The 18,181-nt window shown below is 38.7% G+C and overlaps 1 protein-coding gene across 4 annotated transcripts in view; it reads left to right on the plus strand.

Annotated features, from left to right (window-relative positions):
- DLGAP1 (DLG associated protein 1) overlaps positions 1–18,181 on the plus strand; it is a 395,614-nt gene that overhangs the window by 350,040 nt on the left and 27,393 nt on the right. For all 4 annotated transcript variants that reach the window (XM_053984133.1, XM_053984159.1, XM_053984150.1 and 1 more), the window contains one exon: positions 16,869–17,242. In XM_053984133.1, the coding sequence (XP_053840108.1) occupies positions 16,869–17,242 (374 nt within the window). The remainder of the gene's footprint in view (positions 1–16,868; positions 17,243–18,181) is intronic.

The following is an 18,181-nucleotide window of genomic DNA, read 5'->3' on the forward strand; positions in this document are numbered from 1 at the left end:
TGAATGTTTGTCCTACAGACAGAGAGATGTAGACACCCCAAGGTAAAGAGCTTCTTTTTCATACAGGAAGCATGTTTTTGTTTGCCTAGATGCTTGTTAGAATGGAAAACTGTCCAGGAACAGTCAGGACAAAGTCAGGAGAACAACATGTATGCCTGTGTGTGAACAAGGGAGAAGGGAGTGGTATTTCTGTGAGCAATGTTCATATGGCCATATATGGCCTAACAAAAACTGAAAAGGCAGCTATTCTCTCTATGGATGTAATCTGAAAACCGTCATTAATTAAATAATGCTGTCCTTTCATTTCCAGAATAGCTTAAGCTGTAATAGAGTGTAATCTGTTGAATAATAAATATCTTTGTGTTTCATGGAATGTTCTTTAACTACATAATGATGCATGTCAAGAAGAAATCTGTGGTTCTCCTTGAGTATCTCCAAAGTTGTTTAGATTTGCCTTTTTAACAAGGTTTTAATGTAATCACTGCAGAGAAATATCGTAAGGCAATGGTGGTTTGCACATGGTCTGGAGACCATATTAAAATAATAAAATTATAAACCAGAGAGTTAAAACACAGGAAGAAGGGTGCCAAGCAGGCCACAAATGTGTGGCAGGAGTTTCACTTGCAAACACAAGGGATGGCCCACAAAGGCTGCTCACTGATGAAAGTTCCTCTGAGTTTTCACTGATTTCTCTGGCATTTTGCATCCACCAAAAGCCTTTTGTAAGATGTGAACAGCTGGGAAGACAACGTGCGTGTCTGTGTACTTTATCCCATGGAGTAGGGCAAGGATGTGAAGGCATTTTAGCTAAACCAGGGTCCCATCAGCAGTGGGCGAGCAGAGCTGGTGAGTCACCAAAGCTGCCACTTGTAGTGTGTCAGCTTCCACAAAAAAACAAGCGTGTTGCATGTGATCTATTACCTATTTATTTGAATGGACAGTAGAGTGGACTCACCTGCCTGTTTCACCTGCAGTTCTGGCAGCATGAGAGGGATGTGATAGGGGCTGCCCCTTAGGCTGAGTTACAGCTGTTTGGTGGCACTGGAACAGGAGTTTCTGGCATACTGGTGATCTGAGTGTTTCTGAACATACAGTTAAATTTTTACTTAAAAAATAGTCTACAAATAAAAAATATCCCCAAATGTCGGTCCTTATTTCAAGTTCAAAGCTGTTATGTTTTCATGAATTCCAAGGGGAAATATCTACTCTGTGCAAAATACCTTTTTTTAACCCATAACCGACTAATAAAATATTTATAGTCTTTATATTATATTCAATAGCACATCAAAGATTACATGGATTTGTGTGTTTTTCCTCTCCAAGGCTGTGCACTAAAATGAACACAAAATGGCTACTTTCCATTATGCCTCCTTAGTGACTCATGGATTCCATCTACAACAGAAAACAGGTCTGTATCTGCATTTTGCAAGCAGCTTTCCTCCAAGCAGCCAGACAAAACCCCCAAATCTTCATGCCTTCAAACACTGGGATGTAAAAACTAGGGAGGTCATTTTATTTTCTAAGAGAAGCTAGAAAATAATTTGTGTTCTTTTTACCCTGTGTTAGACACAGATTATTAGTCTGAAAGGTAAAGAAAATTCCCTTCAAGTAAATTAATCTATTCATACTTAGATGAGCTATTCTTCTGCTTTGGCAACCTGTGGAAATGGTAATCTAATCATGCCACAGTATTAGTATCCAATATGCTGAAAACTTGTAATTCATAGCTCAAGGGGAATGTGGAAGATAGTTGAGAATCCAGTAATTATAGGGCTGGAGTTAGACTGAGCAGTGAAATAATGTGCATTATTTTGCTCATAAGCAGAATATTTTTTTTTTTAGCCCATAGTGAGCAACTGAGGTGCAGGGCTTTTGTCTTTGACAAAAAGCTGTAGGATATCTGATGCTATTAGCTATAATTCCCTCCTTGCCCCAGTAACACCTTTACAGAAATAGATGCACATGCATGTACACTTACCTTAAAGCTGAAGAAAACTTTTTCAAGAAAAAACATTTCTGAGTATATCTCAGTATGCTGTTCTGTGAAGTGAAGAACTGGCAGGGAACTAAGTTGCATTTGGATCCAAACCAGTTCATGCTGGGGACAGTCACCTCTTTAACCTGTGGTGTTTATCTAATTTACCTACCAGAAAGGATCACCTGGACAGATCCATCTAGAAAGGCCCGGGTCACTGGCCAAGGGTTTGAACCTCTTCTGCTCACTTCCCATGACATTTTAGTTTTTAGGTTTTATCCCTTTTATTACTGCAAGGTCTATGTGTTCTTATTAGTGTTGGGATTTGAGTCTGCATAGTCAGTGTTACAAGATACTTTGGGACTTAACATGAAAGCTGTGGACAGACCAAATAATCCCTCCCAGTGTCATATGCTGAGGAAGCTGTGAATGCTACCCAAAAGGAGCATCCTATAAAAAACCTCAAAAGATACAATTCCAAGTTCAGGAGAAAAGTATGCCTTGAAATTTGTTGTATCATGCAAGATGAGACGAAAAGCAAAACTCAAAGGCAGAATTGAAGATGAATGTAACTTTGTATGTGTATGCATGGGTGGCTGTATTTATGTGTTCAGGCAGGTACAAGCACACAGGTATTTATTGTCCTTGTGGGCTCCTCTCCCTTGCCCCACATGTGGTGCCTCGCCCACTGTCACCCTGACACACGTTATACAACGTGGGATAAGATTTTCCAAATACACTTCCAAGAAAAATAATGCCATATTGTTTTTATTAGAAAACTGCATGTGCACAGTAACAATTCATGTAGCCTCTGCCTCATCTGGCAAAGTGCAAAAAAACCCTGTGCAGTCAGGAACATGTGTTACTGATGCAACTGATGTTAAAATTGTCACGTAGGATGTATTTCACACATGGCAGGCTGTGGAGGGTCATGGGAAGCTCAGTTCTTGACCAAGAGGCACACCACAGTCTAAAAAATATGAAATACAGCCTTTTTAACCTGATTTTTCTTTTGACAACATGTCCTTTATAAGGGACAAGGAAGTAATGTGTGCTCAGCTCTCCCATAATCTAGGAGGTCTTACTTTTAACTTGTAAAAGTGGAAGTGAGGAAAAGAAGGCTCTGGAACATTTCAGAGCAGCTTAGGACACAAACTGTAATGCTAACTTAAATTAGAGTGCTTTCCATCCTGAACGACTCTTAGCATGCTAACCAATGGAATAGGCTCCCTAGGGAAGTGCTGGAGTCACCATCTCTGGAAGTGTTCAAAAACCAAGCAGACGCGGCATTTCATGATAGGGTTTTAATGGGTTGGATTCTGTTGAAGGTTGGACTTGATGATCTTGAAGACCTTCTCCAACCTTCATGATTCTACGATTCTGTGCCCAACAGACCACATGCATCCTGTTGTGTAAACACGACAAGGTTTGAAATTGTTTCTCTCTTGAAAGGTTTTGCATGTTTTTTCCTTTATCATTATAGAGTTGTTCATAAATAGATATTTGTCTAAATTCTACTTGATGTGCTTAAAAATAGGTACAAAGTGATTCCACACAGGCATGTATAGAGAGCATTAAGGGTATGCTTTTCCAATTTCACATTTTAAACTTATATGTAAAGAAAAGTATTTCTGTATTTTTTGAATTATGTAAAAGTATTAGAAAGTAAGAAAAAAGGAAAAAAATTCCTAGACTGGTGACTTTTTATTTGGCTCTAGAGGATTAAAAAATTGCTAACAAGAAGAAAATAGGGAGAAATAAGAAACAATCTTGTCCTGTTGAGATGACATTTTTCTCTTGATAAGCAGGTCAAATCAGCAGGTTCCCAATCTCTAAGAAAACTGCTGTGGTGGCCTACTTGGCTGTTAATACATAGCACATTCAGCACATGTATGGAAAAGTCAACTGAATGGGATAATAAGAAAAATATGACTCACCCACGGGACTAAGCACTAAATTCTGGAAAACTGCTAAGAAAGTTCCTCTTCATTTTTTGAGTATATTTCACTCCTGGCACATGAGAATTAAACAGCAGTCTTTGACACAAAGGAATGGCGTTGTATGTGTAATAAGCTGCTTTGAAATTATCAAAATATATTTGTTCATGCTTTTTCTAATCATTGTGCTGTGCCCTGAGAAACCTTAGACAGCAACTAGTTCATGCACACGCTTTGTTGCTGTTTTGTTCACCCAAGTCACTCAGCCAAAGTATCTTGAATATTGCCCTTTTTAGTCTTTAAAAGCTGAAGGGAGTCAGACCTGCCTGACCTTTGACAGACTCTGAAGAAAACAAAGGTTGTGGGAGAAGACTGCTGGCTCAATGTGCTGTACTTGTCTGTAGAAGTCTTTCTAACTCTGGAAATTCTCCAAAAGTACTGAGGTTATTCCCCAATAGCTCTTCATCTGGCTACCCTTAATCTCAAATAAAAAACGGGGGTGTAGTGATTCAGTTTAAACCGCTTCCAAAATGTACAATTACTCCAGAGTAATAGCTCTTCTGGAAAGCGTCCAACTAGCCTCAGCCCATCCTTTCAGCTGGGTGCAGTGCAGCCCTGGATGATGCTGCTGTGACCTAGAGCTAAGCACACTCTGTGTATCCTCTTACATCTCCTGTGATAAAAAGTAAATTATATTAATTTTGTTAGCAACAAGAGCTGACTGATTTACTCACTGGAACTGATTTTAACCTTGAATTTTAATTTTTTTTTCCAGTTCACAAATTGTTTGTAAACAGTCATCATTATTACACATGAATTTGTTTTTCATTTGTTAACAGGCAGTTTAGGAAAAGCAGACCCTGGCCTGTGGATTATTCATCATCTGTCCATTTTAATTATTTGCTTTTTTGCTCGGTGATTGGCATTTGACAGTGATGCTGCTCAGACTCTGTAATTTGATGAGAATAACAAATAATGAGTAACCACATGTTAACCAGGCAGATAAAGGTGATGGTGTTAAGACAGACATTCTTCAAACATCCGTGCAAACAGAAATTGAGGTCATAGAAAGGTTTTCAAGCAAAGCAGAGGTGAACCAAGCAGCCTGAGTTGAACCAGGCTGAGTTGCTCTCTTAGCATGCTTGGTTTTAACCAACATTCACAGCTATTTGTATTAGTGTGTTTGTTTCTTTATTTATTTATTTTTAACAGAACAATTTGTACAAGAGGATCCAGACTTGATTTCTTCCCCTTTCTTTCATATCCTGTAAACCTGTGGTAGCATCCTCAGTCAGAGATTTGGGTTTATGCAGTAAAGTCTCAGAAATGGATTTCCAATAAAAAAATAAATACCAAGTCTATAGAGGGATGACTAAGAAGAGGAGGTTTCAGGCTGGGGCAGGAAACTGTAAGGAGAAAATTCAAAAATTGGAGTCTTGGTTACAAATTTGATCTTTCTTGCATTTCATGCACGGAGAGGTCTGGAGAGTTAGCTATGTGCATATGAAATTGTATGGACTTGTAGGATTCATTTTGTTGGCATGGCACAGATTTCTCTATTGGCCTTGTGATCTACTGAAAGCATTTATATAGTCTAAAGATTCAAAAGGTCTAAATAATTTGAAGTGTCAAAATGTGTTTGGTCTTGCTTGCTTTCTCTTCCTGTGTCTCAAATAGGTGTCCTGGATCTACCTTTTGACTTAGCCAACCCAGAACATCTGGGTTTATCCTTTAGCTAAGTCACTACAAAATGCATTATTCACTTTTTTACATTTAAGTAAAGGTGAGAAATGCTAAAATTATTTTGCTGTCTAGGGGTTAGAAAAAAGGGAGGTGCTAATGATGAGCACTAATTCCAAAATCTCTTGCTAAAGTAAACTGTAAGTGGAAAATAAAATTGGTGGTTTGGAGAAAGAGTTTATTCTCATGGTTCTATACTGTGACAATGCTTGTTGTCCTTGTAGAAACTATGTAAAATAAACCCATTATTTTTGCCACTGCAGTGATATGGGACAAATTCAAGGTTTCAGGATCATGAGGGCAAGTTTTAAATTTTCTGCCTCTACTGAGTGATTTTTTAATAAAAACTAAATGAACAAAAAATAAGGAAAAAAGCTGTTAGACTTTTATCTGGCATGCAGCTAGTGTCTCCAATGAAGATGCAGGGGTTTGTGCTGACATCTCCTTCAAACTGTGAATCTGTATTACAGGCGTTTTTTTAATAAATTGAGAAATATGTGGGAAAAAAATGCAATGCCTTTCACTCAAACCTTGATTAAAAGTCACACAAGACTGGTCTGTCCTCTTTCCTGCATGCCAGGGCTACATGAATCTTTCTGTATCTAAATCTCTTCTGGGTGCTAATTCAGGAGTCCCAACAATAAGTGATTTTTGTGCTCAGATTTATTGAAATGCTCTTATCTGTACACTATAATGACTGTAAATGAGATGTCAGTATTTTTTGTACTCAGGGCACTTGAGCTGATCGTTAGGAATTTTTCACATTAGGAGTATTTTCAGCTGACTTGTTGCATTATTAAGTAGGACCCTTGTCATAAAAACAAGAAAATAGCTGAAAGGATGAGGTCATTCATGGTGACCTCAGATCTGTCACTGAGCAAGGATGTAACTTGTTCATTTCAATGCAAAATGAGAGGACAGAAATCAGGGTTTGGTGTAGATTTTAATTCCTCTCAACATCAAATGTGTATTTCAAATGCATTTTTCATATGCATTGTTCACCAAACAATTAAATTTTTCAAATTAATTCCAGAAAAGTGCAACATTTACAAGTCTGTTTTGCTATTTTACCTGAAATTAGGCCAAAGGTAAGTATAATTTCTTGTGTAAACACTTTGTCTACATTTCCTCCTTATTTGAGATGGGATTGGATTTTCACACAGTGCTAGAGGATCTGCCCTGACAGGCGACTTTTTGCAGGTCATCTGATAACCCTATCAGCAGAGGCAGAACTTTTGAGCTGGGGGCATAATTCTCTCTCTCTCAGGTGACAAGTCACTGTTCAGCCTCGAGCACAGATTTAGCTGTAATTTTCCTTCTTTCCTTCCTTCTTCCTCCAACAAGCAGCTCTTGCTTTTGGTTTTGGTTTGATTTTTTAGGAAATACATGAGCATAACTTGCCTGTTTTAGACATTCATGGTCAGATTGGAACACCCCAAAAGTGATAAGTGTGCTGAAAAGTGCAGTACTGGATGCTTAAAAATAAGTCAGTACTTCCCTGTCTGAACAGATGTTCTTGCTCAATAGGCACGTGATACTTTTCTTCCTGAAAAAAAAACCTGGTTTTCCACAGTTATGTTTATAAGGATTTTATCTACGAGAATAGCATAGTGTGCTGTTATACCTGCACAGGTTTTTCCACCCTGTAGTGTTACACTGAAATTCACAGTAAAATAGTTGAAATCAGTTCTTGTGGTGCTTCATAGCACTTCATAGTAGCTAAAAAGTTGTTCCTATTGTTTTTATCAATCACATTCTTCTTTCAGTTGACACTGAAAGTTGTCTTTGGCACTCGTAGAGTTTCTTCCCAACATTTATCTGATTAAAATATAGCAGCCCTTCATCATCACTGTCATTTGAATAACTTTTAACTCTTACACAAATTATTTAATAAAATCTTATATATCAAGTAGCATAAAACAAGATCTTCAAAACTCAAATGTTGACTTTTGAGACAATGTCAAAGAAGTAACACCTTGGTGGCACCAAGTACTGAGGAAAAAAATCACATGGTTTGTTTTTAAGAGTTTAAAGAGATTTGAGTTCATTGCTGGATCAGGTGACAAAGTGCTTTCTGCTCTGAGGAATCACAACTTATACTCAGCAGCATCCTAAAGTAGTTTGGTTAATAAAGTAGGTGGCTATTATACCAAAAATAGTGAATCCCACCTCATATAGTCTGTATTAAATGCATTTGAATAGTCTATATCAGAGCAATTACTTTCTTGATTTCTTAAAATCTTCTGAACAGTCTTAGGGTTGAATAGCATGCAAAAGTAGTGTACCTACATTTCTGTATTTGCTGTGTATACCAGTCCCCTAATGACTGGATGAATATAACTGTCCTATACATGTATGTATGTGTGTTTTATTTATATATGCACACAGAGCTGTCTCATAGTGCAGAACTTTCTCATTGTGGGTCAGCTTTGAAAATTTCATTATTAACAATACGATAGAATAATGCATGTTTATTGTGTTCTCAGATTTAGTGTAGTTTTTAAAAAAAATCCTAGTTATAAAAGTAAGCAAACCGTGCAGGCACAAATGAAGTCAAATACAGCAACCCTGAAAACTGATTATAACCCACAACATTAAATTTCACAAAATCTTACTGGGTTAAATGATACTTATACAGTTTTTACTGGATTCAAATGGATATAACTGATAACAATGTACAGCTTGTTTGCACGCCATGGCATAAAAGGAAATCACTTTAAAATCATCTAACTGATGCAGTTAATTGCAATAAATTATTTGAAAGAATCACTCTTATTCCCTTAATTTGCATTTAAGTTTTAAAAAAGACCTTAAGAGTTATATTCACTTCTAAATATGTCCACATTAGGGGTGGGTTTGCAGCAATTTAAACTAATTAATTTCTAAGCCAATTTAGATGCATCACTAATCAAATTCTGTGAGACCAGCTTGATACCAATGTGTGCAATAATACAGAATTCTGCTTACCCTACCTTAAGTTTATTAAGTATTCAGAAAACCACTGGGAGTAAAAACCAGTAGAAACTTGTTTTCTTGCTAACATCAGCAGCAAACAAAGAAAGTACATTTCCAGACTGAGGAAGAGGGAACAACTTTTACAGACATTTTTTCTTGTACAGAAATCACACTTTGAAATGTCAATACCCCAGCCAAGTGCCTTTTGAAAGTTAGCTGCAGTGAAGAGCTTAAAAAAAAATCCTTGCCATAATGTTGAAAAGAGTGAAGCAACATTGATACCTAGCTAACTTAAATGCTACATGATCAGATTACTCAGAGATAATTGGCTTGCTTAAGTCTCCTCTAGGTTCACAGGTTGGTTTATGGGATTCAGGGATTCAGAAGGGGAGGATCCTAATTATTCTGTAGTCCAACCTCCTGTGACAAGAACTATACAATTTCAACTTGCAGTTGCTCAATCAAATTTGTGACAAGCTCCTCCTAAAATGACTGACTGGTGAACTTGCTTTATCATCAGTGTACCACTATGAAAGGACGAGACATCGGCAGCAGAGGGTCAGGAAGGACAAAATGCAGCTTTTCTTAACAAACTGTGAAGGAAGGCACACCACACAGTACTCGCTTTAGTAAAGATCAGGAAACCATTACTTACACGTGGGCTTGGTTCTGCCCATGCATCTGCCTTGATGTATCTCCAGGTTTGATAGGGTTTAAGCCTCCTGGATGCTCAGATATTAACTATTCCTTCTGTAAATGAAGGGATAGCATATATACAAGAGTGTATTAATATGGCACACACAAGTAGTTACTACTATTACATGGCAATTTCAAGAAATAGCACCTAGAGTGACATGCCCAAACACAGTGAGACGTGTGGGCTTCACTACGGCACACTGACTTCTGGAATGTTGAAAGAGCTACTGATACAGTCTGGAAATTAGGTTTTATATTCACAGTTTGGGTGACGTTTTCAAGAATCTAATTTAGAAATGTAATCAAGACACAGGTTTTTGAGTTATTAGCACCAGGAACTTGCAATGTGCACTTGTAGACAAAGTCTTTACATTCTACCATTACTCAGTAGGCAAAAGAATAAGCTATGAATTCTTCAGAGCAGGCTCAGATTTGAAAACTTCTAAATACATCTTCTAACTACAGTGACTAGATACTTGCAGACTGTTCAACCCCCTGTGTTTCTGAAAATCTTGGGTTTGGTTCTTGTACTGTGTTTTTACATAAATATCTGTTTACATAGATGTGTCTGTATTTGGTTAGCAGCACTCCACATTTAAAAAAAAATTCCCATTTTGTTTTATTAACATTATTGCCAAGGGGAAAAGATGCAAATTCTGGAACTCGACAGTGCTGCAGTAACACATAACAAAGTATTATATCAAAGTGCCAGTGACGTTGCTTACTGGAAAATATATAGGAAAATAATCTGATTTCATTAAGCTGAGTATTATTACATTTATTTATTGTTACATATTCTTGATCTAAGTGGGATAAACTACCATATTTCACAAGATTTTCCTTGTTTTCCATAAATTCCTTCTACAAAATTAAAGTACTGATATTCAGAAAGCTTTTTAATTTCTTACTATGATGATTTTATGACATATAAGTTCTGAAACATAAAATACTTTTAAGTACCCTATTTTTATCTAAAATTATAAGGTTTCATGTTTTCAATTACTGCTCCACTATGGGGAGAAATAAAGTTTTGGCAAAGTGCAGAAAGCATTTGGATGATTCGCTAGACTTAGTTTAAGGAACAGATCAAGCAATGTTTCCCCAGTTTTCTCAGAAAAAAAGTGCTGTACCTGTGAAAAGATGGTAAATAATTCACATGCTGACTAAAAATGACCAGTCTACTGTACTCTTTTTCTTTTTTATTTTCTTTCATCATATTTCATTGCATGTAGAGGTTGATATTCTGTATCAGAGACCTTCTACCATAACTGTACTGAAGCATTTGAATCTTCTAATCTATAGGAGAGACTCTGTCCTGAACAGACTCACATCCTTATCCTTGAAGTTCTTGGTGGTGCTTTTCCAGATGTTTTGTTTTTAGCTAAGGGTTAGGGGCAAGGCTAAAACTGGTTCTCTTCTGATTTCTCTCAGCCTGACAGAATTTCAGCAGGTATATATGATACTTGTGTGCATATATCTATAAATAGAGCCAAGTGCTAATTGCTTGACACCAGTAAAGTTCACAAGTTTTGGGAGTTAAATATTATAAGCCATCAGTGATCTACTCTGGGTAATAGCTTTCAGTTAATGTGAAATCTTTTTTCCAGAGATTTGGTTGTTTATAGACTCCTGACTTTTGGGCCACAAGAGTTGAGTTGCTTAAGTTCTGTGCTGTTAATGTACTGGTCATTTTTATAGAGAGAGAAGTTCAGCAGCAGCTGTGTAGCACAAAGAGTAAAGTGGGTCTCCTAGGACGCCTACATGCCCTGGATTTTGTCTGTGCATCCATAATTTGTGATAATATCCTAGTGATAAACTGCATTTAGCATACACCTTTGGCTGTCTCACCTGTTCTCTGCACAATAATTTAGCTTCCCTGGGATAGCAATTAAGCTTCTGACTGGCATCAGCAGCTTCCAGCAGAAGAAATTAAAAGGAGAAAAAAATCTGCTGCAGAAATATTCACCTGTCATCCACTGCGTATGCACATGCAGATTTTCCAACTCAATTCATTTAAGATGCAGGATGAGCCATATTTAGTCTCACCTTCAGGAGATCCTTCACTGTATCCAGCTGGGAAGCTGGAGGCACACTACTTGCAAACAAAAATGTCCAGCCCTATGAAAATGTCACCAGCAACAGCTTTAAACCTCCGAGTACAGGGGATATTAAGTCTGTGGTGGTATTGTGTGCCATAAAAATAGTTTAAATACTTTGTATAAATTTCTGCAGGATTTTAGTTTTTTTAGTTGTGCCTGTTTTCTAAGCCAGTGAAGCTTAGGCTTTCATCAAATAAGGTATCAGCTTGGCAGTGAGGGAGGTCTGGAAAAAGCATGGCCTTGGCAGAATTCCTGATGGTGTGGTATCTAGACTTCAGTAGTTCTCATTTGGGATAATGACATCCATAACTCACTGTGGTATTATTCCCTTGGGCAGTTTAAAACTTCTTGTAAAAATCTTTGCTTCAGTTTTGTAATAGTAAATCTCTACATCCTCAGAAACCATCTGCTTAGTTTTTTATTAAGATAATGCATGCTCCATTTTCATACCAATTTTTTGCATGTAAAAGTAACAATACAGGATCTGAAACCCTAGTTTCAAGCATTCCCCCCAAATCTCAAAAATAAAAGGAAATATGGTATGGTTTGAGTCCAACAAGCCAAATCAAGCACTGCCCCTCTAAACCCAGAGGCCGCAGTAGTGAAGCTTAGGTCTGCTGAGATCTGCCTGTATCTGTGTTTTGCATGGCAGTTGTGTGAGGTGCAAGGGCTCCACTGTTAGCACACCCATTTGTAACAGACAGTAAATCAGAAGACTGAGGTCCATCTGTGCAGTGTGGAAGAACTCCTGCTTTTTATCTTCATATTTAGTTGTGTACTAGTTAGAATCATTGACTCATAGAATGGTTTGGGTTGAAAGCGATCTTAAAGATCATCTCGTTCCAATCCCCGTGCATGGGCAGGGACACCACCCACTAGACCAGGTTACTCAGGGTTCCATCCAAGCCAGCCTTGAGCACTTCCAAGGGTGGCGTGTCCGTAAGTTCTCTGGGCAACCTCCAGTGCCTCATCACCCTTGGAGTCAGTTCTGCTTAGCATCTAATTTAACCCTGCCCTCTTTCAGTGTAAAACCACTGCCCTTTACCTGTCACTATCTGCTCATATAAAAAAATCCCTCTCCTTCCTTCTTAAGATACTGGAAGGCCACAGTGAGGCCTTTGTGGAGTCTTCTCCAGGCTAAACATCCCCAGGTCTCTGAGCCTGCCTTCACAGGAGAGGTGCTTCAAGCAATTGATCATCTCCATGGCCCTCCCCTGGACCCACTCCAACACATCCACATCTTTCTTGTGCTGAGAAAGTTGTGTCATTTGTTGCTCCTTTCAAACTGTGGGGTTCATGCTTTTTCTCAGAAGAAACACTATTATGTTACTCGAATTTGTGTGTTCATTTATTCTTGTTAATCAAGTTTATATAGGACTACCAAGTTAGAAAGATATTACTGATGTGTCTCATCACTTCAACTGTTCAAAGCATTGCATGAATTTGATCCCTTCACAAATATTAATATTTTTATTAACCCCAGCGTTGGGGTTCTCCTGAGCACCCATTGACTCAGTTAAAAATTTGTGCATGCTGATGTTTATTCCTGAGGGCTCATCTCCCCTAGTGAGCATGTTTAAACAACTGAAGTACTCTTACAATGAAACATTCAAATTCAAGCCTTTATTATTATGCAAGCTGGGATTATTTTTTTTATCATTAGACTTCCTTCTGAACTGGGTGGTTGACACTCCCTGTTCCAGATTCCTGTCCCATGAGCTAGTTGTTTGGAAATACTGGCTAGGAAGACAAAAACTGTGGCTTCTTCTTCTTCTTTTTTTTTTTTTTTTTTTTTTTTTTTTTTTTTTTTTTGAATCTGGAGAAAGTGTTTTTTCACTAGGTATTTGGGATTAAACTGTAACCTGAAGGCAGTACACAGAAATAGGGTAAAGATCAAAAGGAGAAGGAGAGCATAACTTGGAGGACTGATGCACTGGAAACAGTGAGCCTGATTCAAAGTGCTTTGGCTGTCTGAGGATTCTTGTGCATGACTTAACTAGTTTCTGGATTATACCTTGCATATGCCCTAGGAGAGGAATGTATAGCTGCTTCAGCAGCATGTGCTCTCTGTAAAAAAAAACTGTGGAAACTAGTCTATGTTATGTCAAACTGAGGGTTCTTTTACTATTCAGAACAAGAGATTTCTGATTAACTCCATATCTAAACAGTTTTAATGATTCACAAGACTACTTTGACTTGCCTCTCCAGTCAGATCAGTTTCTGTACAGATCTCCACTCCTTGATCTATGTCCAAGAACATATTTATCAGGGAATTTATACAGCCCTATAATTTCACTTCCTTATGTGGATAAAACTAGCTTTCATAGTTTGAAAGTTCCCTGTGTGTGAAGTGAGGATTTCTCGAAATTTTTCACGTGTCCTGTGATCCTGTAGTGTTCTCCCTCGGAGTCCTCCTGCCAGGCGGTCTCTGCCGCAGGAGAGCTGGAGAGATGAGTTTCCTCCTTTGCCCGCGGGGGAAAGCGCCGCATGGATGTGCTCTCCCTGCACCGACTGAATGCTCAGGCTCTCCTGGCTGGACAAGGAGAGCGCCAGCGTTTTGACAATTTTCTTGGGTAGGATTCGTTTTCGGGCAGCTTAGCATTCAAAATACCGTGGCCACTTGAAGAGCGGCAGATCCTTCAGGTTGCCCTGACACAGGTTGCCAGGTACTTGAGCGCACACGAAGAAGAACTGCTGCACCGAAAGCATTTCATTGTCGTGCCCCAGCGGCTCGGAGGGCTCGGCCAGCTCCGGCACTGAGAGTGGCTGCCTCCGACAGCGGCGGCGGCCCCGGCATTGTTTTTGTGTCGTTTCTGCAGAGGAGCGGCAGGAGCTTACATCATTTCCAGTAATGAAGTGCCTGGGGTTCTTTTATGACTTGCACATTCTGCTTCTCTGGAGCTGTACAGTATGTGCTGCGTGACTCCAGGAAACCGAGGATTTGTTTTGACTTGCTAAAAGAACGTTTTGCTATTTCTCTTTACAATTTCACCGTGTGACTTGTCAATTCTCTCCCCCTCTTAAGAATAACTTCAGATTTAATTAGCTGAGTGCAAACATCTTTCATTGCAGTGTGGATTATACTCCTCATTGAGTACATTTACCAACAGAATGAAAGACAACTTAATCAGGCAATTCTGTATTTGTACTGCTGTGTCCAGAGAGCATGGTAGCTGTCAATAGACAGTTGCTATTCTAGAGCAGAATGCCCAGTGATGTGGGGATCTGTCTTGTTAAGGCTTGCTCTTTGGTTCTGATGCTCTCTCTCCTACCCAAGACACCTTTTCCAGTGTGTTTCATTATCATTTCCCTCTCTGTTATGTAAGAAAAATGATACTTACGTGCCGTGCTGGGATGTACTGAAGGTGCTGGCATGTCCCCAGAAGTTCCCCAGTACCTTCCCTAGCATATTTTAAATGGTACAATTTATACTTTGCTGAATTGCAATGTGGCATTGCTCATGAACCTCTACTAGACACGTTTGGCAGCAGCTTCCCAAAGCGTTACCTGGATATGTGCATGTGTGTGTGTGTGCTTTGAATTCCTCTGTGCTGGATTTCAGTTTGCATTTCCACAACTCAGAGAATATTCTCCTGACCATGAACCACCCAGAGTATTTCTGGGGTATCCTGACTCAAGCAGCAGCCTCCACAATTCTCCGTGAGTCCTGGAGTACATGACTGTGCTGCAGCAACAGCAGCTGGTTTACCTGCATGTGCTGTCACAACAGATGCTTTTTGACAGAATCAAAAACAACGAAAAACAGCAGAATATTTATAATCCCCTTTGTAGAACTGTCATCCTTTCTGTTAGTTCCAGGTATTGACCTTGTCATGAGCACTTTATAAAACACCTTTCACTCTATTAACTATTCACTTACCCAGAGTTAAAATTTGACAAGTCCATTTTTAGCCATCTTTTCTCTCAGAGATGCCGTGGTTTCAGTTTGATTCTTCAGAAGTGAATCATAGTTTCAAAACCCTCACTCTCTGAAACACTCTCTTTTTCCATTAGCATTCAACATGTTTAACATGGGTTCAGACATGTTATCAGAAACTTACGCTAGAGTCCTTTAAAAAAATCCTGTGTGATTTCATGCCCTGGAAACACCTTTCACACTGTAGCTATTACTACAGCTATGGGGAGATATGAGGCATATGGATGTGAGCAAGTCAAATTAATGCCATAATGGCTTCTGGCTCGACAAGCAGATACAGTGCAAACAGAGAGCAGAACAGCTGTAGTAGAGTTATCTTTTATGTGGGTGGCATAGACGTCTGCCAGTTAAAATGATCTGATGAATCATTTCTTGCCATATGATTACTGTTAATAAGAATTTATGTTAACAAGTTTGTGTCTGAACTTTGCACAGGTTCATGCCTGCATTTTATTTTGTTAAAAAATAGAGCATATCATGGTTGTTTTTTGTTCTTAATGGATTTTCTTTCCTCCCTTGAAAGCATTCCAGGACTTCAGTAATGCAGATCTGCCAACTAACCGTTAAAGGAAGATGTTTTAATCTCCATGTAGTGCTTTCTATATGTAATTCTGTGTATACAGAACAATAGTTTTAACCTGGGAACCTCAAGCTAAGCTTATAACTCCACATAGCAGCACTTACAAAGAGAGCGTAGCCTTCAAAATATGAACTTTTATTAAAGTCTTTGTTATTGCAAACACTTATACTTACACTTTACCCCTGACTGATAGATTTTAGCCATTGACTTCATTACACTAACTCCCTGTGTGTAAAATCAAGCAATTTTTTTTCCAGAACTGATGTTATATTTATGGTGAGAAATTAGGCATGGCAAAACGTTCTTTTAAATATGTCCTCAATAATTTACAACGCACTTCAAAGTATTTGAGAAGTCTGTGCAACAAGTGAGACATTTTATAGAACGAAATACACAAGTCCAAGCATGGTGAGTGCTAACAAACTTTGATAAAGGATGATTTGAGAATCTCTCTCTCATCAGAAAAATGTGGTTTGAAATTCTGGATATAATAGGACAGGGTAGAGAAACAGAAAACCATTGCAAAAAACCTGCTTGAAGTACAGTTTAGCTGGGATAAGTGGTTGGAGATTTTTCATCCTTGTTAATCTTGTTTGGGAGCCATAAGCAGAACAAACATTTTGGTGGAAGGTCTTGTTCCCATAGAATTTAGAACAGTTAGTAGAAAATATATTGAGGAAAACAATCCTAAAAAGACTAAGGAGGAACTTGGCAAATAGATACTTTCTCTCCCAATTTGCCCTACTAGCAATTCTGCCACTCACATAGGAGGAATAGAAGACACTGATAAGCAAGGCATTGCTATGGCACTTGGATTTACTTTTGGGGGCTCTTTGGCTAACAGCCTCCTCCTCATCTCTGTCCATGCTTATTGATGCTTTGAGATCATATTTGCACCCATTTGCCCCACAGCATCAATAAAACAAGAACTCTGCTATGTTTTTTCCAGTGTCATCCTGCATTACCACCTACAAGAAGACACCACCTCCAGTCCCACCGAGAACTACCACCAAACCCTTTATTTCCATCACAGCCCAGAGCAGCACAGAGTCTGCCCAAGATGCGTACATGGATGGGCATGGACAGAGGGGCGATATCATCAGCCAGTCTGGACTTAGCAACTCCACGGAAAGCCTGGACAGTATGAAGGCACTGACAGCTGCTATTGAAGCTGCCAATGCGCAGATCCATGGCCCTGCAAGCCAACATGTAGGGAACAATACTGCCACTGTCACCACCACCACAACCATTGCCACTGTTGCAGTAGAAGACAGGAAGAAGGACCACTTCAAGAAAAACAGATGCTTATCTATTGGAATACAGGTACAGTACATGACATGGATTATATGCTTGCCATTGTTTTGGATTTCTACATCTGTTTTACGGCTCATTATACAATGTTTGGTGTGCATTTTTCTTCTTGTTCTGACAGGTACCTATGTAAAGCTTGCACCAGCATAATCATTCTGCATGGTACTAATGATGTTTTCCTAATTTATCATAAATACATCAGATGCAAGGATTTGTTTGTCTCTGTGCTGCTTGTTATTCAGCTCTGTTAAATTACACACATGAGCACTAATCTATGAATCATAACACAGCAGGGGTCAGAAAGGCATGAATTAAATCATTGAAAGGGAATGTGTAAAACAATGATTTACATTACACTATCACCAAAAAAATATTTTCATCCAGCCTCACTGAATTAATTGTCGCTGCTTATTCATGCATTTCATAATGACTGCTAGCCACTTGAATGAGGCAGCATTGTTCCTATCTCAGCTTCAAGAACAGAAGATAAGTTCCTTCTGATTTGCCCTTGTTAAAGAAAATTACATTTTGTTACCTCTAGTGGAATGAAAGAAGAAAACTAACCCTGCAAAGTTCATTCACGTTTACAGAAAGGACAAGAGTAAATAAACTAGATTTGTGTAATCTGCTTTCTTAATTAATCTTTCTCACTCCCTACTTCCCCTCCAAAAAAATGATGTGCATAGGACCCCCAACTATCTGTTTGCAGGATTCACTTTTGTTACAAAGTGCTTGAACTTAAAATTAACTGAGAATCAACAGAGATTTTGACAGGAGATGAATCTTGAGCAAATAGAATAGCAATCCACAGCTTATCAGCCTTCACAGGAAGACACATTTTTTTTTCTTGCAGAAGGTGGTTGTAAGCACAGCACTATGTGCTTGGACAGGCTTATCTGTTTAGTAAAGTCAAAGAATTTACCATGAAATCTCTACATAAGCCTGATGAGA

Source organism: Vidua macroura, chromosome 1, assembly GCF_024509145.1.
Source record: "Vidua macroura isolate BioBank_ID:100142 chromosome 1, ASM2450914v1, whole genome shotgun sequence".
In the NCBI taxonomy this organism is placed as follows: domain Eukaryota; kingdom Metazoa; phylum Chordata; class Aves; order Passeriformes; family Viduidae; genus Vidua; species Vidua macroura.